At 35.6% G+C, this 26,369-nt stretch overlaps 1 protein-coding gene across 1 annotated transcript in view; it reads left to right on the forward strand.

Moving 5' to 3' along the window:
* CNTN6 (contactin 6) overlaps positions 1-26,369 on the forward strand; it is a 260,598-nt gene that overhangs the window by 220,613 nt on the left and 13,616 nt on the right. Inside the window, 8 exon segments of the mRNA XM_021069266.1 lie at positions 15,351-15,526; positions 15,889-16,006; positions 16,627-16,785; positions 16,899-17,048; positions 19,380-19,382; positions 19,385-19,449; positions 25,629-25,863; positions 25,977-26,092. Coding sequence (XP_020924925.1) covers positions 15,351-15,526; positions 15,889-16,006; positions 16,627-16,785; positions 16,899-17,048; positions 19,380-19,382; positions 19,385-19,449; positions 25,629-25,863; positions 25,977-26,092 — 1,022 coding nt within the window.

Below are 26,369 nucleotides of genomic sequence, written 5' to 3' on the forward strand. Positions count from 1 at the left end.
TTATGTGAGGGAGCCTGGTTACCTAAGCACCATGCCCTTCTCTTGACACACTTCTTCATCCATCTTCCAAAGGATTTTTTTAAGAAAGAATTCAAGAGAAATGCATTTTTTTATAGATTTTTTCATGTTTGACAATGTGTTTATTCTATGCTTGCATTTGATTGATGGTTTTGGTGGAAACAGAATTCTGGATTGGAAATCATGATTCTCCAGAAATTTGGAGTTGTTACACTGCTCTAAAAGCTGACACCATTTTGATTTCTGACCTGTTGTTTGGGACATCTTTTTCTCTCTCTGGAAGTCTGAATAATTTAATAATTTACTCTGTTCCTTTTTCTGAAATCCCTACTACTTAATAGACTTGCTCAACTGATATTGAAGTTTACATGTGTATATATGTACACATCTATGTATCCATGTGTATAATTTATTCTATTTTATATAATTATATATATTTAGATAGATATAATTTATATATATATATGTTTATATGTTTTACATATAATTTTCTCTGGATCTCTCTCCTCTTATCCATTGTATAGCTTTTTATGCTGCACCTTCTAGGATATTTTCTCACCTTTATCTTCCAGAATTTTCATAGTATTTGTTTTTGCTACTTTTTAAGAAATTTTTCTAAGTGTGTCTTTTTTTCTGGCTATTCTTTCAAATAATACCTTGCTCTTCTTTCCCTTCCACTGAAAATATTGCTTACAGTTTTTCTCTTTTCTAGTTTACTTTCTTTTGCATGGTTTCTGTTGTTCCAAACTGCTTTGTACTGTTTATTAAGAGGCATACAAAGATACTTTGTGAATCTGTTGTCTGTTCATATTTAAGAGTGCGGCGCTAAAAATCTTATAGAAAGCTCTGATCAAGTGTGGGGCTTTCTGAACAAATGGACTTCACATTTAGATGATGTGGCCAGAACATATCTTTAGAAAACTCTAAGGTCATTATCTTTAGATCTTTTCTCTTAAGCTTATCAGAACCTCAGGGTAAGTGTGCCTCACCTCCTATCCAGGTTTCCTACCTAGAAAACAAATGAAGTCCCAGCAGACAGCACCCTCAGAGCTGAAAAAGGTCACACACAACACATGGATCTCAGCACACACTATGTACATGTTTCCCTAATTTCCTTGTATTCAATAGGATTCCCCTGACCCTCGCCTTAGAGGGTGGGGGTGATTCCCCTGACCCTCACCTGGGCTTGGTGACCAGCAGTTCAGGAACCCCCTTTTTCATATCCTCTCAGGAAAATAATTTTTTGATCTGCTTCTAAAGTGGGAAAAACTCTAGAGACCAAATAGCATCCATTCATAAAGCCCTAAAGAGGAACTGATGTGCTGAATAAGTTTTCTCCTCAGCTTTGCTACCACTAGCCTATGGCTGAGCTTTATAGTAAGTCCATTAGGAATCATTTGACTTTATTCTAGTTTCTCAAATTTTGTCTCCCTTTTTGATGTCTGTTTTGGTGGATTTATGTCTTAGAAAAACATTTTTTGACATTATTAGATATTTTATAAAGAACTTGAAATAAATAATTATATACTTCAAGTTCTTTATAAAATATCTAATAATGTCAAAAAATGTTTTTCTAAGATATCATTAATAAGACCACAAATAACAAATGCTGGAGGGGTTGTGGAGAATAGGGAACCCTCCTGCACTGTCGGTGGGAATGTAAGCTGGTACAACCATTATGGAGAACAGTATGGAGGTACCTTAGAAATCTATACATAGAACTCCCATATGACCCAGCAATCTCACTCTTGGGCATATATCCAGACAAAACTCTACTTAAAAAAGACACAAGCATCCGCATGTTCATTGTAGCACTATTCACAACAGCCAAGACATGGAAACAACCCAAATGTCCATTGACAGACAATTGGATTAGGAAGATGTGGTATATATACACAATGGAGTACTACTCAGCCATTAAAGAGAGCAAAATAATGCCATTTGCAGCAACATGGATGGAACTAGAGAATCTCATCCTGAGTGAAGTAAGTCAGAAAGAGAAAGACAAATACACATGATATCACTTATATCTGGAATCTAATATAAGGCATAAATGAAACTTTCCACAGAAAAGAAAATCATGGACTTGGAGAATAGTCTCCTGCTTGCCAAGGAAAGCAGTGGGATGGATTGGGAGCTTGGAGTTAACAGATGGAGACTATTGCCTTTGGAATGGATTAGCAATGAGAACCTGCTGTGTAGCACTTGGAACTAGGTCTAGTCACTTATGATGGAGCATGATAATGTGAAAAAAAAGAATGTATACATGTATGTGTAACTGGGTCACCATGCTATACAGTAGAAAATCGACAGAACACTGTAAACCAGCTATAATGGAAAAAATAAAAATCATTATATAAAAAAAGAAATAAATGCTATGTAATCAATTATCTTCACCAGGATATGGGACAACCCCCTTTTTTTGTGATACTATTTTTCTCTGCTACTATTTAGATAAACTAAAGGTTTAGCTTTTTTTTTTTTTTTGCTTAAACAATATTTATCAAGTAATCAGGAAAGCAAAATTTTGGAGATAATGGATCATGAACTCAAATGTTCGATTTGTACACGAGATATGATACCCTCTCATATGGAGGGACATCCCCCCAAATCACTTTTTCTCACTTTGTCTTTTTCATCTCTTTTATCCCTTCTAGCATAGTATTTCCATGCCATTTGTCTATCATTACAAAGTTATTTTCGGACCCTATTTCTGCTACATTTACTGTCATATTTACTTTTCTCCTATATATCAAAACTTTTTTATTATTTTAATTATTTGATTTTTAGGGCTGCACCTGCAGCATATGGAGGTTCCCAGGCTAGGGTTCCAATTGGAGCCACAGCTGCAGGTCTAAGCTGCAGCCATAGCAATGAGTGACCCAAACCATGTATACAGCCTACACCGCAGCTTATAGCAACACTGGATCCTTAATCCCCAAATTTGTCAATTCCTAAGCAATCTGAATTAGAAATACAAGAATCCAAAAAGAAAGCAGAAAATATCTCAGGAAGAAATGTTAGTCTCACAGTTTCAGAAAGAAAAAAGTTGGGCTCAGAATAAACCAAATGGAACAAGGCCTGCTAAACAATTCAATCTTGAATCAAGAAGCCCAAGGGATGATGTCATAGTAATAAAAACAGAGAAAAATTGATGAGGACTTAAAATTACTGACTTCAGACTCAATGTATCAATTACTGACTAGATTCTTTTATTTATTTATTTGCTTTTTAGGGCTGCACCCATGGCAAATGGAAGTTCCCAGGCTCTGGGTTGAATTAGAAGGGCAGCTGCCAAGCCAGCCTATGCCACAGCCACAGCAATGCCAGATCCAAGTTTTGTCTGTGAGCTACACCATAGCTCATGGCAATGCCTGATCTTTAACCCATTGAGCAAGGCCATAGATCAAAACTATATCCTCATGGATCCTAGATGGGTCTGTTACTGCTGAGCCACAATGGGAAGTCTGATTCTTCTCTTTTTTAATTGCCTGCTTTAAAAAGTATATATTGAAATATATATAATGAAATAAAAATATTTATATTTTGAGCCATAATACCTGACTTTTGATTACCAAGAATAGCTGGAACCAGGACCAAATGACCAAAACCATGAGAAAAATGAGACAAAAGAAACAGGTTACATCTGAAAGAAATATGGAAATTATTTCTCAAGGGTTTTAAAATAATTATGATTACTAAGTTTTTTTAAAAGACAAGGTGGAGAATTTCAGAAAAAAAAATGGCAGGTCTTAAAAATCAATTGGACAAGACCTGCTGTACAGCACAGGGAACTCTACCCAATCTTTCCCTATAATCTATAAGAGAAAAGATTCTGAAAAAGAATGGATGTGTATATATATACATATAAAACTGAATCACTTTGTCATACAGCAGAAATTATCATAACACTGTAAATCAAGTATACTTCAATAAAACTTTAAAAATGAAAAAAATTCAACTGGAAGTTCCAGAAGTAAAATATACAAAAGCTAAAATTAAGAAAATAGATTGATTGAACATAAGATTGGATGTGGAAGGGAAGAAAGAAGATATTTGAGTAGCAAATACTCAATATGAAGTGATAATGCAATAGGAGTGACAAAAAAGAACATATGGAATATATTATTTATGGTGAATAACTCTAATATACATGCAATTGTGGTTCCAAAAGGAACAGAGAGGGGAGAAAGAAAATAAGGGATCAGCAGTTTGAAGAAATGTTTGCCATAGATTTTAAAAAGGTGAAAATGACCCCAGCCATTCAGGAAATCATATGATCCTTATTAGGATAAATACAATGTAAACTTTAAATAAGCACACAGTAATAAAACCAAAGGAAAGAAAATAATCCTAAAAAAAAAGGATTATTTTCAGAAGAATAACAATGGCACTGGAAGTTGGTTTAACAACAAAATTAAGGGAATTGAGAAGACAATGGAATTACTTTTTTTTTTTTTTTTAATTTACATCTTTTTAGGGCTGCACATGGAGGTTCCCAGGCTAGGAGTCAAATTGGAGCTATAGCCGCTGGCCTACATCACAGCCACAGCAATGTGGGATCCGAGACACATCTGTGACCTACACCACAGCTCGAGGCAATGCTGGATCCTTAACCCACTGAGTGAGGCCAGGGATCAAACCTGCATCCTCATGGGTCATTAGTCAGGTTCATTTCCACTGAGCCATGACATGAACTCCTGGAATTACTTTTTTAATGGTCTGAAAGATAGTACCAATAAAATTCTATCCCCAGCAAGAATATCCCCTCACATGAAGACAGAATAGAGATACCTTTATACAAATAAAACACTGAGAACCCATCACTGAATCTGCACCAAAAGAAATGCTAATGAAGTTCCTAAAGTTAGAAGGCATATGATCACAGTCTGAAGGACAAAAATGGAAGAAGAAATTAAGAGCAACGGGAAGAGTTAATATGTTAATATGAGGCTAATTTGAGATTTTGAGGAATTAGCAAGAAAACCAAATATTAAATGTTTTTATTTCTAGTCTTCACAAGTTAACTAAGGTGAGAAAAAGGAAAATTCTGTTACCTGTTTTAAGTGCTATTTATACACTAGTTTCATTTATGTCAGTATCTTAGCAACATTTCTGATAATGTCATAAATAAATAAAGGCAGTATCACATGGTGTACAGAGGGAGAATGGTTTGGTGGTTTTTCTTAACATTTGTCAATCTTTTGAGAGGTGTTGATAACTTCAGAACCACCTGAGCAGTTACTATTCTGAACAGTGACACTGAAGTGTTATCACTCATAGATGGAGATTTCAACTGAGTTAAAAGAAACAAACAAAAAGTGACCAAAAATAATATTTTCTGGATTCTTGGAAAGACCAATTAGATAATGCATTGCCATCCCTGGCTTATAAACATGTAGCTAGGGATCATGATACATAATAGTGTGTTAGGCTACTGATATAGGGAACAAGTTATACCTGTTGTTTAAAAAAAATCATGCTAAACAGTTCTGACTGAAATTCTGACATTAGTTTTCATGTCTCCTGAAGTGCTCATAACTAAAGATGTATTCTGGAAACATTGGCTATTATGACAATGTTAATTTGAGTAAAGCTATTCATCAAAAGCACTATATATTTTAGTAAGCCTTTCCTTATACTTCTTAAGGATAAGATTGTCAGATCAAGCTGTTTTCCTAAGATTTGAATGTCACAGAAATAGAATTAAAATAGTAAATACTAAAATTCTGTAATTTTGTGAACTCTTCAGTATGTATGTCATTCACACTTAGAATAACCTTCAAAAAGTGGTCAGTCCTCATCTCTCTAGAAAGAAATGAAAAAGATGCCTTCATATATAAATATTCACCACTCCCATCAATTCTTTTTTCTTACTGAAAATTACAAAGACCCAGAAAAGTGGAGAAAATAGTGTAAGGAACATCCATGTACTCATCAGTTGGATGAACATTCAACTCAGACCCAACTTTGTTTTACCTGTACTCTCACCTACTTCCCCAACATCCACCTCAAATATCTATAGGCAAATTACAAACACCATAAGTTCATCTACAGATATTTAAGAAATTTTAAATGACAGTGAAATCTTTCTAACATAACAGTAAACAAGTTTTCTTATCTTAAAAAATTAACAATGACTCCTAAATTTTTCAGAGTTCAAATATACATGATAGTCTCATAAATATGTATTTATTTATGTATTATGTATGTTCAATAAACACACACATATGTATATATATTTGTGTGTTAATCCTTTTCAAACATGAAAGTCATATTTCCAAACATGTTTCTCAGAATTCTTTATATTCCAAGATGTATGAAGAGGTGTTATATGAATTAAAAATTTTCCATATCTAGTAAGTGTAGGAAACCCAGAATTAAATAAACTTTAAAAAGTTTCTTCTGGGAGTTCCCATCATGGCTCAGTGGTTAGCAAACCAGACTAGCATCCATGAGGACGCATGTTCAATCCCTGGCCTCACTCGGTGGGTCGAGGATCCAACATTGTCATGAGCTGTGGGGTAGGTCACAGATGCAACTCAGATCTGCTGAAGCTCTGGCATAGACTGGTGGCTACAATTCCAATTGGACCCCTAGTCTGGTAACTTCCATGTGCTGTGAGTGTGGCCCTAAAAGACAAAAAGACCAAAAAAAAAAAAAAAGTTTCTTCAATACAGGAATTTTCAGAGATTTTTATTATGCAAAAATATACTATGAAACTCTAAAACTAAATCTGGTATACAGAATTAATTACAGTTGAAGAACCTTGGGAGTCTATCTTTTTTTAATTTTGAAGGGTCAAAAATCAATAGCATTTTACTGGATATGACTTTTTTCCTAGATCCAACGTATTGGTGACTTTCTGACAATATATTTTACATAGCTTGGCTTTTCCTTAAATATAAATTTCAGATTCAAATTTCAAAGCCTAAGGAAATATTTTCTCCAAGTATGGGCATGGACTGACTACATTAGATTCAACTAAAGAAGTAACCTGTTAAAAATTCATATTCTAGGTTCTCCCTACTGACCTGCTAAATCAGTATTTCTGGTGAAAGCAGAGAAATTCACATTGTGAACACATTCTTGAGGAAGTTCATGCTAAATTTTTAAACTATCAGAGAAGAATTTCTAAAAATGCTTAAGGAATAGGCAAGAAAAATATTATTATATGAAATGAAAATGAATCCCTCTACTTTGTTTTAGAGAGTGTTCTGTCAATTCCTACTGTACAGCAAAGTGACCCTGTCATACATATATACATACATTTTTTTCTTACATCATCCTCCATCATATTCCATCACAAGTGATGGATATAGTTCCCTGTGCTATACAGCTGGATCTCATTGCTTATCCACTCCAAATGCAATAGTTTGCATTAACCCCAGACTCCCAGTCCATCCTACTCCCTCCCCCTTGGCAACCACAGATCTGTTCTCTAAGTCCATGAGTTTCTTTCTTGTGGAAAGGTTCGCTTGTGCCAAATATTAGGTTCCAGATATAAGAGATATCATATTTGTTTTTCTCTTTCAGAATTCTCTTAGTATGATATCTCTAGTTCTATCCACATTGCTGCAAATAGCATTATTTTGTTCTTTTTTATGGCAGAGTAGTATTCTATTGTGTATATATACAGCATCTTCTTAATCCATTCATCTGTCAAAGGACATTTAGGTTGTTTCCACATCATGGCTATTGTGAATAGTGGTGCAATGAACATGTGGATGCATATGTCTTTTTAAAAGAAAGTTTTGTCTGGATATATGCCCAAGAGTGGGATTGCTGGCTCATAGGGTAGTTCTATGTATAGTTTTCTGAGGTACCTCCATACTGTTCTCCATAGTGGTTGTACCAATTTACAATCCCACCAACAGTGTAGGAGGGTTCCCTTTTCTCCACCCCCTCCAGCATATGTTATTTGTTGACTTGTCAATGATGGCCATTCTGACAGAGGTGAGGTGATACCTCATAGTAGTTTTAATTTGCATTTTTTTTAATAATCAGTGATGTTGAGCATTTTTTCATGTGCTTGTTGGCCATCTGTGTATCTTCTTTGGAGAAATATCTATTCAGGTTTTTTGCTCATTTTTCAATTGTGTTATTTTTTTTTTTTTTTTTTGCTGTTGAGTTGTATAAGCTCTTTGTACATTTTAGAGATTAATCCCTTGTCAGTTGCATTTGAAACTATTTTCTCTCATTCCATAGGTTGTCTTTTTTTTTTTTTAATGGTTTCCTTTGCTGTGCAAAAGCTTGCCAGTTTAATCTGGTTGCACTGGTATATTTTTGCTTTTATTTCTGTTGCCTAAATAGGATTCAAAGAAAAGGAAATATATTCCATGCTCCTGGGTTGGAAGAATTAATACCACAAAAATGGCCACACTATCCAAAGCAATCTACAGATTCAATGCAATCCCTATCAAATTACCCATGTCATTTTTCACAGAACTACAACAATCCAAAAATTTATATGCAATTACAAAAGACCCAGAATTGCCAAAGCAATCCTGAGGAACAAAAACCAAGTAGGAGTTGTAACTCTCCCAGACATCAGGCAATATTACAAATACTACAGTAATCAAGACAGTGTGGTACTGGTCAGAGGGATCTGACCAGAGGGATCAATGGAACAGAACAGAGAACCCAGAAATAAACCTAGACATCTACAGTTAATTAATCTCTGACAAAAGAGGCAAGAAAATAAAATGGGAAAAAGACAGTCTCTTCAGCATGTGGTGTTGGGAAAACTAGACAGCTGCATGTAAATCAATGAAACACAGCCTCACACCATGCACAAAAATAAACTCAAAATGGCTTATGGACTTAAAATAAGACAAGACACCATCAAACTCCTAGAAGAGTACATAGGCATGACATTCTCTGACATCAACAGTACAAATGTTTTCTTAGGTCAGTCTCCCAAAGCAACAGAAATAAAAGCAAAATTAAACCAATGGAACCTCCTTTTTACAGTTGTTTTAATTTAGGCCGTAATGATCTCACTTCATTCATGTATAACAAGCAGTGTTTCAGGGTTAATAATGAGCCTCATGTTCCTGCACCTACTTCACTGGTAAGTATGCAATCCCAGGAAAGGAGTAGGCTAGATGTACACACATACAATCCCCTCCTTTCTTGAGAGTGATATGAATGGCTTGAAAAAAAAATCCCTCTGATGTTAAGAGTTTCTCAAGAAAGTAAAGTTTATTCAAAGGAGGAGTCTGAACTTATTACGGAACTCAAGCATAGTCCACATTCTTTCCCTAAAATAGCATCAACAATTATGTACATTTCTGTTGCTCAAGAACCACTCTTCCAGTCTCTGCAAGTGTAATTTTGACTCTGTGGGGTATTCGCACTTCTAGTTCTGAGCTGGAGCTATATGTGGTTGCTGAAGCCAACTCTTTAGGATAGCAATTGGCAGCCTTGTGGCTGTTAGAGAGCCACCTACACAGGATTAGGATAGGTCTACATGTGTTGTGGGGAGAGGATGCAGTAGTTATGAGCATTCTTGTCCATGTACCCCCTCACCCTTACCCTCATAGGAGAGTATTCACAGGAGAAACTATGCTTAGATAATCATGCCTTCCCTGCTTCTGGATAATAAGTCTGCCCACATAGAATTGTCTTCTTTTAAATACAATCCATTTTTTCACACTACAGATACTGGTATGTCTTTTTTTTTTTTTTTTTTTGCCTTTTCTAGGGCTACACCCGAGGCAAATGGAGATTCCCAAGCTAGGGGTCTAATTGGAGCTGTAGTTGCTGATCTACTCCAGAGCCACAGCAACTCAGGATCCGAGCCACGTCTGTGACCTACACCACAGCTCACGGCAATGCCAGATCCTTAAACCACCAAGCAAGGCCAGGGATTGAACCCACAACCTCGTCGTTGCTAGTCAGATTCGTTAACCACTGAGCCACAACGGGAACTCCTGGTATGTCTTTATACTCTCTGTTTCATACGTTCAAGGCTTTTTATTTTTTATTTTTTGCCATTTTGCAAACATGGCATCCAGGGCAGGTTTCATCAGTGTGTGAACCAGTTACACAGGATCCTGCACTAATAAAGGCTCCATGTTTGGTCTACTGCTCCACTGTAACTGTCTTGAAATTCTTGATCATTTTGTCTCTGGACTTGTGCTCTGTAAGTGAAATCTAATGGGACAATGGAGCATGCACTTGAGCACAGGATATATGCTGGGTGGCGGCACATATAAGTGTTTATGATTCAGCAGCAGCAGCTCATGTACAAACCAACTCAGGTCTGTGCACCAAGCAGGCAGTGTTCATGCATAAGAAGTATGGTGTACATCCACATGCCTCACAGAAGCTGGGGGCACCAAGGCCCAGAGGAGAGGGACACATCAGGACCTGGGACCAGACTGGTGGAGGTGACGATGGTGGCAGCTCAGAAACTTTAGGGGATGACAGCAAGGGAACAAAGGACTCAGGAAGCAGTCAGTGTCAGGATCCACTGTTAGAGGTGAGATTGCCATTTATCCCCAATGGCTCTCCAGGCGACATTTGTAGAAATATTAACTCTTCAGCCTGAGCACTATGACAGGAAATGGCAGTGCCCAGCTAGTAAACTTTGTCGCTAAAGTATTAGGAAATAAAAGCCTACATATGGACATTGCAATAAGGCATATCACTCAGTTATTTGAATTTTTGAGAGTTTAGCATGCATGATTTAGAAAATGTGTGCAACCTTGCAAAACTAATATCCAGAGGCTTGGAAATATAAATTAATTAAATTTAAAGATTATTCTACCCAATGGGAAAATATTATTTTTATACAATGCTCCAGGTGGACTAATTATTAATTAGTATATCCTTATACTCATTAATATACTGAAGAAACAGCAATATAATGAGTAAACAGGCATTTTAGATTATACACAAACCATTAAGCCACTTTTAGTTTCTTGTACAGGATATGCCTGAAGAATGTAACACTTCCATTGTTCAAATTTATATCTAAAATTCAATACACAAAATAGATATTATAAAGAGTTAAATCTTTTTAGAAAAAAATGTTCCTTGAGAACCATCAGCTATTTATGTTCTAAAATATATAATTCAAAATAATTTATCAGAAATTTATTACAATGTCATACCTATAAAATACTCTCAACAGTTCCATAATAGTTGTATCAACAGAAAGATCTTTGAAAAAAAAATTATCAAAAAGCATTTGTGGGAGTTCCCATCATGGCGCAGCAGAAACAAATCCGACTAGGAACCAAGAGGTTGCAGGTTTAATCCCTGGCCTTGCTCAGTGGGTTAAGGATTCAGCGTTGCCCCAAGCTGTGGTGTAGGTTGCAGACGTGGCTCTGCTCAGATCTGGCATTGCTGTGGCTCTGGTGTAGGCTGGCAGCAACATCTCTGATTCGACCCCTAGCCTGGGAACCTCCATATGCCACAGATGTGGCTCTAAAAAGACAAAAGACAAAAAAAAAAAACCATTTTTTTACATCTGCCATGAGCAATTAATGTGAATTATATTCCTTGAAAACAAAGTTGTTAAAAACATAAGTCCTGACAACCTAATAAATTCACAGAAAAGTGAGAAAAAATTATGATCAATCATGATAAAACTTTAATAAAGTACTATTTAATGTATTATATAAAATTGAACTAAAAATATTTTTTTGCAATTTGCACATTTATGCTGTTACTCATGTATTGCTAACACCCTGTTACATAGAAGAGGTAATATATTAGTTTTTAAAGCAAAGTGCTTTATATTTAGTAACTTTAATAGAAGTGTTTCCCCTATTTTTCAAACAAGACACACCACATTTTTATTTCATACTCCAACCTGCAAATTATGTAGGTGACCCTAAAAACATCTAAAGCTTATATTTTGTCTATGTCTATCACCAAGCTTCATATTCCCCAATTTCATTTCCATGCTACTCTCTAATACTAGACTTTCCAAGAAAATGCCTGCCTTTCATCTACCAGCCATATTTCTTCACTCAGATTCTTTGTAAATGCTCTTGCCTGCACAATAAATATAGTTACTTCTCCTTGTCTATTACATTTGCTTAGCTAACTCCTATTTGCCTTTTACTCTGTTATAACTTTCTCAATAAACTGATCCCTCAGGATTCACCATTTTATTACAATCATTTACTTCTACTATATGGTGCTTAGTACAGTTATCCTATATATTTCTGAGCATGATTTGATGAACATCAGCCTCCCTTTTTAGACATAATCTCTGTGATGGCAAGCACTATATAATTTTATTAGGCACTATTTTTTTTTTCCTTCTCCTTCTACTGTATTTCCAATATCTATTAGATAGCTGGAATTTGATACAGATTTGATAAATATTAGTTAATAATGAGTTAACTAGTGAGAATATGTAAATGTTATAAACAATACATTTTTTAAATAAAGTTTTAGACATTTTTTTACTATACTACCAACAAAATATGTCTATAGGGAATTATTAGTCTAATTTTGCTAATTTGTGGTGTTATAAATGAAAGGAATGGCTATCATTTTTAATGTTTGAAAAAAAAATTTTTTTGTCTCTTTAGGCTGCAACCGTGGCATATGGAGGTTCCCAGGCTAGGAATCAAATCCAAGCTGTAGCTGCCAGCCTACACCACAACCACAGCAATGCCAGATCTGAGCCTCTTCTGTGACCTAGACTACAGCTCACAGCAATGCTGCATCCATAACCCACTGAGTGAGGTCAGGGATTGAACTCGAGACCTCATGGATACTAGTCAGATTCACTTCCTCTGAGCCACTAAGGGAACTCCTGAAAATTATTTTTATTGCATGATTAAAATTTTAAATCAGAGCAGTTTTACTCTACCAACGCATTCAATTAGCCAACTCACCCTCCCATAAGTACAAACAAGATATTAGTGATATATTTTTTCCAAAGAAACCAGAAGAAAGAAAATGTTCTCTAGTCCTCAAAAAATGTTATTGAAACCCTGGTTAATATTTACCTTTTCTTTGCGGGAGACATGTAAAGAAGGCTTGGAATAAAAAATGGACTAAGCTAGAGTTCCCATTGTGGCTCAGCAGGTTAAAAACTCCACATAGTCTCTGTAAGGATGCTGGTTCAATCTGTGGCCTCACTCAGTGGGTTAAGGACCCAGCAATGCTGGATCTGCTGAGACAGGTCACAGATGCAGCTGGGATCCTGCATTGCTGTGGCTGTGGTGTAGGCCTACAGCAGCAGCTCCAATTCGACCCCTAGCCTGGGAATCCCTAGCTTCAGCTCCAATTTGACTCTTAGCCTGGAAACTTCCCTATGCTGCAGGGAAGTAAAAAGAACTAGGCAGTAAAATGAAAAAAAAGGACTTAGTTCACAAAATTATACTTCAAATTTTCTCCTAGAAATAGAGCAAAAAGTGTATGCATCTAATATAAGGGAAAGAATATCTTTAAAATATGAAAATATAAAACATATCTGATGTAAATGGAGTTAGATTTTCTCCATTATATTCAGAAATACATGTGCTTTTATTTCTCCATGACTCTTTTATCAACATGTACCTTAAATCCCAAGATTATGAATTCTTACTTTTCACTCCCAAAGCTTTATTAAAGAAACCATCACAGCTTTCAAATGTTGTGTAATACTTAAACATTCTATTGATACAATGCAGTGTCATATCCATTCATATGAACATATAAATTCATTATCAGTGTCACTTTGATTTCTTGAGCAGCACAAAGATGCCAGAAGGAAGGTAAAGCTTTCAGTCCATCTCCTAGAAGGTTAAACTTTAAGTGTGATCTTTCTTTAGAGAGATTTTCCAGGGTCCTGATTTCACTATTTTGAAACTTCTTTTTCTTTTTTCTTTCTTTTACAACTGCTTCTGTGGCTTACGGAAGTTCCCAGGCTAGGGGTAGAATCAGAGCTGCAGCTGAGGCCTACACAACGGCCACAGCAACACTGCATCCCAGACACATCTGCAACCCACACTGCAGCTTGAGGCAATGCAGGACCCTTAACCCACTGGGCAGGGCCAGAGATCGAACCCACATCCTCGTGAACACTATGTTGGGTTCTTAACCCAGTGAGCCACAATGGGAACTACTGAAACTTCCTCATGTATGATTTTTTTCACCATAATTTGCCCAAATCTCTAATTCTTAAATGTTAATCCCTTAAAACATAATTTATTTTGGCAAAAGAGTGCAAATCTAAATCCAAATATATGTCTTTTTTTTTTTCTTTTTTTTCTTTCTTTTTTGGAGGTTAATGAATTGCAATTTCGGTCAATTCTTAGACCGCTAAAGTCAAAACTATGTAATTTGTCATAAAAATGTTATCAAAATGACATCATTATGAGTCTCTTTTAAGAATGGAAAAATAGCACTCATCAGTCCAGCTGGAACACTGTTTGGAATTATCCTTTGAAAATGGTCAATGAAATGATGGGAATTGCAGAGCAAGTGTTGACGTTATGACATATTTCTAGAGGGAAGTTTTGTTTTTGTTTTTTGTTTTTGTCTTTTCTAGGGCTGCACTCGTGGCATATGGAGGTTCCCAGGGTAGTGGTCTAATCGGAGCCACATCTGCAACCTACACCACAGGCCACGGCAACACCGGATCCTTGACCCACTGAGCGAGGCCAGGGATTGAACCCACAAGCTCATGGTTCCTAGTCGGATTTGTTAACCACTGAGCCAAGATGGGAACTCCGAGGGAAGTTTTTTTTAATGATAGATGCATAATTCTACAACTCCAAAATCTAGATGAAAATCAGAAAAGTTACCTCTTTCCTATTGCTATTGTACCTTTATCTAAAGTAGAAAATTATTATCACAACTATGTCAGAAATGAATAAAGAAGTTTTATTCACACTTACAAATATAAAATTATGATTATAAATCTCAATGTAAGATAAACTATTGTAGTTATGATTTTAAGGACATAATTTGTCTCAAAGTATATGAAGTTATCATAGAATATGTAGAGCTGTAACCAGTGAGTGGATGGTAATGTTGTAGAAGGAATTTCAGAATAAAAAAGTTATAAAAATGGTGTGGGTGCATTCTCTAGGTATGGAAATCTGTGTTTTGAGGTCCGCAGCTCTCTGTTAACTATTTATATTTGTTTCTATCATAAGTATAAAAACAAGAGTGTCTTGAATATTCTGACAAGTATTAGGTAATACTGATTAATGCAGAAATATTTGAAAAGTGGGAATATAATTTTTCATATTGGAGAAATTCATGTTGTATTTGCACAAATTCAAACAACGGCAAAAGCATTCAAAGTATGTATTTTATAGTCATATCTTAACATTGTGATAAGCTTTTATAATGATACTATTTTTTCTCAACAGAGAGGACTGTTATTACGGTTCCACCTTCCAAAATGGATGTTACAGTTGGCGAGAGTATAGTGCTACCATGCCAGGTGTCCCATGACCCCTCCATTGAAGTTGTATTTGTATGGTCTTTCAATGGAGATGTCATAGACTTAAAAAAAGGAGTGGCTCATTTTGAGAGGATTGGAGGAGTAAGTTGCTGAAATATTTAAGTACTTAATAAAGTGAATCAAGTCTTTTACATGAATCAACATCTTTCATAATTATTTTCCCCATACTTATTTGCATGGATAATCACTGCCTGTTTATGAAGCTGCATCTGTTTTTGTTTTCCTTTATTTTATGTCTTTCATAGAAATGCTTGTTTTCTAAATACAATTAGAATAAAGAGGATAATAAAAGGGATCAAATATGAGAAACTATCATGATACTAGCATATCTCCTAATTTCAGAGCTGTCTCATATTTAGTATTTATCCAGCTATAAAGAAAAAAAAAATGAGGCCTGCTTGGTGTGAGGATGCTTTCATCCCTTTCTCCCTTTTTATCTGCAGGAATCTGTTGGGGATTTGATGATAAGGAATATTCAGTTAAATCATTCAGGAAAATATCTATGCACAGTAAAAACAACTCTAGAAAGTTTATCTGCAGTAGCTGATATCATTGTGAGAGGTAAGCATACATGGTGAAACTGTGAATGCACAACTGAAATGTTAATATGTGCATAGTAGATCTCTGAGTAACCACATTTTGGTAAAGAAGTGAGATGAAGAGTACAGATTTTTTATTTTCTAAACTCCAAGACTCCAGGTTATGGGTATAGATATGGATATTAACTTGAGTAGGTTTCGTCTCTTTGTAAGGAATGGTCAGCCTTAGCAAACAGTGTCAATCTCTAAAACTTGGACATGCTTTCTATTCATAATAAACCATTCCTGTCAGAGCGAGGTCAACATCACATGTTCCTGCAGATCTCCATATCAGCTACATTTATTTGAATTAGCTTTTGAGAGAAGAGTGAATGAGAGTGGTTCTCAATTTTTGAGATTAGCTCCCTATCGGATGATATTCAACCATCCCATGATGGGCATTTTCTAATCTTCAAAGGAAGCATTTCTAAATTAATCTCTCACCATGTAAGCTGAATTAATAGGGCTTTATCTCAAATAATGTGCTAAAATACATTTATGTTCAATATATTATTTTCTAAGCATAACAGATAGACTATCCCTGTCCCAAATCTATGAATTTAATAATTTACAACACAGTCATCATAAAACATATTTTTCAAGGTCCCCCAGGTCCCCCAGAGGATGTAAGAGTGGAGCACATTTCCAGTACTACTTCTCAACTAAGCTGGAGGCCAGGCTCAGATAATAATAGCCCCATTCAAATATTTAGTATTCAGGCTCGGACACCATTTTCTGTGGGTTGGCAGGCTGTTTCAACAGGTAAGTGACACAACTGTTTTTGAATAAATTTCTACAACAGTATATTTGTTTGAATAATTGATCATTTTTAATTAGTGCCAATGTAGGTGCCTGAAGCATCCCCTTCTTTTCAGTGCCAGAAATTCTCAATGGTCTGACATACAATGCAACAGTGGTTGGTTTGAATCCTTGGGTGGAATATGAATTTCGTGTTGTGGCTGGGAACAGCATTGGGATTGGAGAACCAAGTAAACCATCAGAATTATTAAGGACCAAAGCATCAGGTAAGAAATCATATCTTCTAAAAACACAGAAGATCTTTTATGGTATAGTTCTTAAAGAAAATAAGTGAGAATTCTTGTATGTTCAGTCCAAAATCAGGGGCAGTAAACCAGTGGCTCTTACTTTTTCATTTTTATGTGCACAGAGCAAGGTGTATTTTCTCCCGAAAAGTGAATTCAAAAAGAAATGACCATAATTAAGCAGATACATCAAAAATAACAGTTTTTTTATAAAGTTCCTCTTATCTCATCTATTTTCTAGCCAAAATCAATAGAGAATCTGTAGATTTGTAGATACAAATTGTTACTGCTTTTTTCATTAAATGCTGTAGCCAAGAATTAATTGAGACTGTTGGTGCAATCAGTCACACATTTTCATCTATTTCTCAACTCTGACCCAGCTGCAGCTTCATTGAGTAATAGTATAAATCTTTCCCCATGCAAATGAGGTGAATTTTAAACTCATTCAACAGAAGCACTAATTGAGTATCAATTAGTTGACTGAAAAGCAGAATAAAGTGGAACCTGCCTCAGAAATCACAGCTTTTTAAGCCCTTTTCAATTGATCCTCTTTGTTCCACTCTTAAACTTTCACATCCAAGGTGATATCTGATCTGCTCAATGCATATAGCCAGCAAAGTTCACATTCTTAATCAGTCACCTATGAAGTATCACTACTGTTGCTGACTTAGTTTAACAAGCACAAACTACTTCAATGACCTGAATACTGTCAGATGTCAATAAATCCTTTTTTATATGAAAGGTAATGCTACTAAGTTTATTTTAACAGTGGGGCTGGAAATCAACCTATTTGATAGCGATATCTTAAAATTAAATCTTTCTAAAAGTTGAGAGCTGAGAGAAGAGTCTTTACTTTGATAGAGGAGGAAAAGAAAGATCAGGATGTTAGTTGACTGTTTCAGATAAAGTCAGGATTTGAACACAGACATCCAGATGTATGTACCAGCACCAGCCATAACAGAGGGACTTAACATACATGAGATAAAGATTGGCATGCAGAAATTTATAAATGTAAAAATTCCCAGGCCCTACCATAGACCAAACTGGATAAGAATCTACAACTGTGGTCCATGACTCTGGACATTAGCTTTTGTTTCAGATTGCTTGTTTGCAGCTGGATTTGCATTACAGTAGCTTTGGGCAGGGTTGATACTAACTCTAAAGTTTTTACAATTAAGTTTTTATGTCACATTCTGGTGTTATTATTTAAAAGAACAGTGAGATTATTATACCACTATATCATTTATAAAATTAATTATGTATGAAATGGGAATAAATAAAATATAGAGTCTATATTTATCTGAATTGTATCCATGGTGGGAAAATTTTTGAAATGAGCAATTAAACATTACATACTTTAATTCAAAAAGATCAAATATGAATAATTTTATATAATTCAAAATTTAAAAAAGTATACTCTGCAGATTTAACCATTATCAGAGATTTAGCATACTTTTGCTATTATTTCAGGAAAAAGGATGCTTTTTAACACTTGCACGTGTATAAAGTAAAACTTCATTCTGATTATACACTATAATACCCTACACATGTTCACAATTGTCAATGATTTTACAACTTACTTTCAACTATTTATTGTTCATTCTACTAGTCCTCACAAATATATAGTTGAAGGACATATTGTTTCCTAATTTGTAACAATGATCAGTGTCCTAATGTTCTACCACTGAGCCTTAAGTTCCTAGAGTTAAATCCAAGAAATCACTCAGTCACATCCTTGATCAGAGAACATCTTCATACTTTGATTGTGAAAAATTGGAGGAATACTGTTCTGTACTAAGAGATTTGAGATTCAAAGGCAGAATTATAAAATAAGAATTTTTTAATTTATAAATCTTTAAGGATTTGTTTTTAAATGTTAAAATATCCTGATGACTAACAAAAAGAAAAATTATTTTAGTTTGTTTATTGAAAAATTAATTAATAGACTGCCTCAGTAACTTGTTTACAGCACAACTGTATAATTAGGCACTAAATCAGCAGTGTCGCTGTTACCATCTGAATGGAACATCATTTTGCCAATTAGTAGATGATGCATAATAATGTCAAATACATGATGTTACTCGATTTTTAATTAATTTTGGAGCCAGGGTGCTCATGTATCAAACACAACTGTGTCCTCTCTCTTAGAAATCTGGATATGTGTAAACATAATTTATGTTCATTAAAAATGCAAGACTCTCTCATAAATGTGCCTGCGTGAGATTTTGAAAGGTGAAATCCAAAAACAAAAGTCTTCCCGATTAAGAGGTACTTTAATAACTGCCATCCTGCGTTTCTCTCCATTGCTTTCAGTACCTGTGTGGCACCAACAAACATCAATGGAGGTGGAGGAAGTCGGTCTGAACTCGTCATTACGTGGGAGGTAATTTTTTATCTGAGTTATTTGAAGGAAAAAGATTTATCTGGCCAAGAAGAATAAAGAAAAGCCAAAAGATATATTTGATTGCTATTGAGTATATAAAAATACATGGTATGAGAGAGTCCTCATGATGCATTATTTAGAGAAAGTATTGGAAATATTTTTTATTTCTACTAAAGTTAGAGAGTGTGACTTAACACAATACTCTTCCAAAAATAAGAAAAACAGCTTCCCAGTGTCTATCAAATGTGGCTCAGTAGCATTTTTGCTATTAGTTGAAGAACTAGACATTATTTGATCTATTAGCTCTAGAACTAATGATGAGTTTCACTCAGCAGAGAGCAGGTAGAAAATAATTATTTCCCTATCAGTGCTCTTTAAATCCTTCCAGTTTGTTCTTTCCTGCATTTAGATGAAGCTTAGGCAGATGGCATAGCTTTTGTAGTCATTATTATCATGTAGGTTCATTTTTGTATTTTTAAAATTTTTTGACCTGGTTTATTTTCATAAACTTTAAACTTTTAACCAATCTAAAGTTTCTTGTCTTCAGTTGCTTAGGCCTGCCTCAGGTGAGGAATTCTATAGTGTGAAAGAAATACACAATCAGATTTCCACCTTTTCTCCATTCTGCTACTCAATTTCTCCTTTCCCAAACTAGTTCCTTCAGAGTTGTAGTGAATTGGGATTGGGAGCAGAGAAAAGGGACAGAACAGGTCCTGGTTGCTGGCCCATGTGTAGTTTGACTTCGGTATATTTTAGGAGTGGTAAATGACCAAGTGCTGTTATATCAAAGAACAGTTTTTGATTTGTGTTTTGGTGGTGAGGGGAGGGGGGACTGTCCAGGGAGGTGCCCCTTTGCAGACTTCTAGCTGTCATTGCTTGGTGAAGACTCAACTGGATGCTGGAAAGTCTCTTCAGTTCCTAGGGTCTGGTGATCCATGTCCAGCCTCTTCTGGTAGAGTTTATCTATCTCTTCTAGATGCTCTTTGTGGATACAGTTCCTTTCAAAGCTGCTTAAGGATGGCTCTCTTGCATAGATTCCACATTTGCATTCAGGAAGCACATGCCTCTGCTCCATGGCCCATGGAAGGGCAGGACATGCTCACTTACCCTCTCTTCACTCTGCCACCATACACTATTCAGGTCCCTTTCCCCTTCAAGAATTCATTAGTTAAAAGAATCTCCACCCCCTCCATTCCAGAGAGCACATACCTTGTGTTTCTTTCTGAAGCCTCTTTAGTTGGTTAGGCAAGAGTAAAAAGTAACCACTTTACTTCCCCTTGGTGGAGGGTTAGGGATGCATAGCTGCCTCTACAACCATCTCAAAAGAAATACATTCCTACTACTCTCTCCCTAAACAAGGTGACACTCCCTTTCTGTACATTTCTCTTGGGTTATAGGCTACATTTTGCCATGTAGCCCTACAGAGAAATGGTTTGATGTCTCCCTTTGGAGACATGGGAGGCATGATGCTCCATAGCTTTGTCATCAGCTTTGAGCCTCAGCTGTAACTGAAAAGAGCCTTGCCCAATTTCATTGCTTTGTTTACATGATTTTGACACTGTGGTGATAATTTTCGTACAGCTAAAACATACACTTCCTTGGACAAGTTAATATCACACCTAAGAACATGATGGTCATGGATACTTTACTTAAAATAATGTCTAATACATTAGAGTGGCTCTCATGGGGACGTTGGGGTGATTGCATCCCTCAGGAGATATTTTATAATGTTTGAAGGCATGTTGGTTGTTTATACATAAGGGAAGAGGTGCTCTGGGTAGAGGCCAGGATGATTCTAAGCATCCTACAATGCACAGGATAGCCTCTCTTGACAAGGTATCTGCTCCCAAATGCCAACAGTGCTAAGGTTGAGGTTGAGAAACCTGTTGTAAAATAATACTAATTCATTGCATTCATAAATGATTTTACAGTAGTATAAGACTTTATATACATACATATATATATATATATATATATATATAGAGAGAGAGAGAGAGAGAGAGAGAGAGAGAGAGAGAGAGAGAGTCTGTTGTATTCCCCACAAAATTCCGTTGCAGATAGAAATGGAGTAATATTATTACACCCTTTTCATATGAGAGAAAACTGAGACAAAGAGATGTTTTCTTAGGTTGTAAATGACAGAGCTAGAAACCAGGTGTAACTGCTATTAAAACCATCATTTCTTCTGGATGCCTAGTTTCACACGTGTTATGGGCCTAGCACAAGTGCCTGTTAGATAAACAGATGTTCATAGAGAGAGATCGAGCCCTTGGAGACCTGGAGAGGGAGCTCATCTTTGGGACACTTACAGGGTTTTAGGTGCTATGTTGGACATTTCGTATCTTCGCTTCTCATTTCAAAGCTAGCAGATGGGTAAAGCCACGTTCAAAAAAGTTAACAGGCTTAGAAATATGAGATACATGGCCAGAGAAGCATCTGACCACAGAACTCTTACTTGACACTTTTACTTTGTCCTAAATTAGACTTCCAATTGTCCCTGTGCAAAGCCATGGTTCAGGGAGGCTAGAGTTCTTCTGTGTCTACCAAATGCATTTCCACAAAACACTGACTCTCAAGTAGTCTAAAAGAGGATTGTTTTTGTGGGAAAGTGAGTAGGTTATTTAGGTTTCAATATTGTTTAAAAATCATATAAGCATTTCATAATTCGCCCGACTTCACATCTTATTCTTTCTCCTTCGTGATCAGAAATTAAAAGGTTTTTACTCAGTCTATATTGGAGGAGAAAGAGAAATCATATGTTTACTATTCTTAAATAGACATGATATGATAACCAAAAAATACATCATTCTATGATTTATAATGTTTTTTATCTCTAAAGCCTGGTACTGGAAATAATCAGCTATGGGCCAAATCTGGCCTGCTCACCGTTTTCATAAACAAATTCCCCTATCACCATATTCATTCTCATCTGCGTTATGTATTGCTGCTTTCATGCTGTTGCAAAAGACCATATATTCCCCCAGTGTTTAAAATGTTTAAGCATCTAGCCCTCTATGGAAAAAAAAATTCTGACAAATTTTTTAATTAAATTAAAACCATTCCCTCTGTCAATTTTTTCTTGGAATATCAGATATGCAGATACAGAAACTATATAAACGGATGCTAATTCCCATTTATCATTCACATTTGGTATCACATACATGCAGTTACTGAGCCAAATTCTTTGGGTGCCCAAACTTCTTTAAGGAATCAGTTATATATACTTAGGAGGAGATGCATACATTAGTTCAAGCCACCAGAAGGCATATAGTAACGCTTTCAGTTCAATAAAAACTCATGAGTAGTGACATTGTTCCAAGCAGTGGGGGAACAAAAATGAATTTAAAAGAAAGTCTGAATGCTCAGAAGCTGACATGACAGTCAATACACAGCGTGAAAGGAGATTTGGAAAGGCACCATCATAGTATGTATGAACTATATTTTGAAAAAGAACACAGGTAGGGAGACTGTATCAGTCCAAAGTCACCGCATCATGGATGAAGGGGTACCCGCTGAGCTTTCAACTCTAATGCAGGTCCAGCAACTGTTCTAAATTAAGTCAGACTCCACCATTATGTGTTTATAAATACATCCATCATGGTATAATCAACCTGTTTTCTCTAGTGCAAAAGTAATGTATATTTTGTGTATATTTATTTATTTTGGTTTTTTTGTTTCCATTACCTAGAAACAATATCGAACTTTAGAGATGTAGTAACTTCTAATTCCTTTTCTAATGGTATCTTTATTTATAGCTTAGCTTAGTCTATACTCCCCAATACTTCCAAGTTTGAGGTGTTTGGGGTAAATGTCTCATTGACTGTAAAATTAGGCATATAGGATAAAATACTGTAGAATAAGAGATACACATCTAAACTGGAAGTTGACAGACTTTCTACCTAGAGGGTTAGCCAGTAAAACTATTCAGCTTTACAGGCTTCATGGTCTCTTGCACAACTTCTCAACCCTGCTCTTGTCATTCAAAAGCCATATATCATATATAAATGAACAAGTATGACTGTATTTCCAAAAACCTTTACTTCAGCAACCAGGCTACAGGCCAGATTCGGTTCAAAGGCCAGCATTTGCTGACTTTTGGTTTATACTACAAATTTAGTTCTTACAGATACTGTGATGGAAAATTATACTATTAGTCTTTATCGACTCTAATAGATTTCATTACCAGGGCAATTTGTGAATTTCTGTACTCTACTCAATACTTTCTCTACTTAATGGAATAAAACTCTTTCTGGCCATCTTAAGTAGCTATATAATGTCTCCTCATCTGGCTCTCTGACTTTATGAGAAGAATGAAAGCAAGAGCCTAAACGAGTCTTTGTCCCTTCTAAATCAAACATTTTGGACTCAGATCTTTCTTGAGGGAACACCATGTGAAACATTAATTGTATTTGACTAACAAAAACAGAAGTTGTCCACTTTCTCAGATGAACTAAATGTCCTGATTAAATCTGAGATCAGAGGATCATCAAAAATAAGTCAAATGCTCTATCAAATACCATAAATTCTAATACATCTTTTCCATAACACTCAAGGTTAACTGTTTTAATTCTGATCTCCCTATAAAAGACAAGTGTTAATACGAGGAAGCATTTTCTTTCCTAAGATTTCAGGACCTGTATTTTTCTTCTTCTTTTCCCTATCTGTATTTGTTAGACTATTCCACATGGTAAGAAGTAGAGACCTGCTAAGGTCATCTTGGTTAAAGGGGGTTTATTTTAAAGCAACATGGGAAATGATGAGGATAGGAAAAAGTGTCAGTAACCAAGCAGCCAGGTCAAAAGAAGAACCACAGTATCATTCATCATTTTTTGAAAATAGTAGCTCTACCCTGCTGTTAGCACCTCTGGTAATCTAGTCCCAGTTCAACGGTCTCTCCTGCTTTTCTCTCAGTTCTTCCCATTCCTCTTACTTCCAATTTTCTACTTGGCTTATAGCTAATTCTCTCTTCTTCAGCTTCTACTGCCTCAGTGTCCCTGTTACTGTATGTTTTCTACTGATTGCTTGCTCTGCTTATCTATTATTATCTCAACACACCTATGTTTCTTATTTGAATTTCATAATGGAGAGGAATTGATTGGGCGTATTAGTTACTACAGAAAACAGAGATTCTGTACCAGAATACCCCATAGATACTGACCAAGAGGGTATCTTTTGTTCTGGTACCTGTTACTGGATAATCAGATGTGGTACAAGTCATAGGATAATGTAATATAATGAATGGACACCTTTGGGTAAGAAAAACCTCAGAAATAAAATTGTGTCCATCAGAGTCAAGCATTATGTCCTATGAGGTATGCACTTATTAGTCCATGAAAATATTTGGGGAAAAATTTTTCCTTTAGAAAGACTAAACAAATTCTATAATTTTTAAATATGACTTTCTTATAAACAGGTGGACTATTTGTCTAAATTCAAGAACAAATTCATTTTCATTTGTTGATGTGATTATTTAGAATTAATTTACCTCTAGAGGTCGGAAAAGTTGTATCTATTTTTGTTTGTAATTTTAATAAATTTAAGTTTTGAATGACTCAGGGAATTTGGTTATTTGAGACTTAGCAAACTTTTAGGTTCTTTGTTTTTGAATGTTAAGAAAAGTACATGCTGATGCTATGATTAATGAAGACGTAGGTTTAAAAAATATTGGGAGGTCCTTTATATGTTTGTGTTTGAGTAACAGTCTATAGTAGTCCATGACATTAGAGCAAATGTTATTACACATTGATTATATTATCTATATCTTACAATAATTTGTTGAAAATGTGAAAGGAAAACATGGCTAGGCTTGAAACAGTTAATAAGTGAATTTTGTGCTGCATTAAAAAATTCATATCGAAATTATGCTTCGACTTGTAAAATCTTGCAATCTTTTAAACCATTTTATTACTACAATTTAAGAATAATCAAGGAAGGATATATACACATGTAAAACCCATTTCACATTTCCATTTAAAATGTTCATGTATTTATCTATCTTTAATTGGAATCATTTTTCTAATTGGCATTCCAAATAAAAGTACTATTTTTCAATACTTCATTAAAGAGGGTAAATATCCATGCTTATATCTACAGAAAATATGTTATACAATCCATAAACACTATAGTAGCTATGTAAAATATGTCTGTAAATACTCAGTGACTGATCACTTCTGCCCAAGTCAATTCCAGAAGAACTCCAGAATGGAGAGGAATTTGGATACATCATCATGCTACGGCCAGTTGGCTCAACAACCTGGACCAAGGCAAGAGTACCATCTGTAGAATCGTCAAGGTTTGTTTACAGAAATGAAAGCATCATTCCCCTCTCTCCCTTTGAAGTCAAAGTGGGGGTGTATAACAATGAAGGAGAAGGAGCCCTGAGTACTGCGTCCATTGTCTACTCTGGGGAAGATGGTAAGTTGTGGTCAGCAAATGGAATGGTCCTCTTTAAGACTGTACATATATTTTGCACTTGTTTACTGTGAACTACTCTGCTGAAGATGGTCATATCTTTCTCTGCATGGTAGAACCCCAGCTGGCCCCAAGGGGAACTTCTGTTCAAAGTTTTTCTGCTTCAGAAATGGAGGTTTCATGGAATGCTATTGCCTGGAATAGAAATACTGGAAGAGTTCTGGGTTATGAGGTAATCCACATTAATATGACTTTCCATATGAATATGCTAGCTAGCAATACCTCTGTTCAATAGTCCTGTACTACTAACCTAATTTTTGGTATATAATAGTGTATGTCTAAAGCTACAGAGGGGATCTTAAGAAAGCCAATTAACAAACATTAGCATTTTTAAAGTAATCAGCAGTCATACTTGTTTCTGGGAGAAATGTAAGCATTTAATCTTCAATGATTTTAAACCACAGAATTTCACTGGAAGACCCGTTCTATGAACAGGTCTATGAAAAAGT

This window comes from Sus scrofa, chromosome 13, assembly GCF_000003025.6.
Source record: "Sus scrofa isolate TJ Tabasco breed Duroc chromosome 13, Sscrofa11.1, whole genome shotgun sequence".
Taxonomy (NCBI): domain Eukaryota; kingdom Metazoa; phylum Chordata; class Mammalia; order Artiodactyla; family Suidae; genus Sus; species Sus scrofa.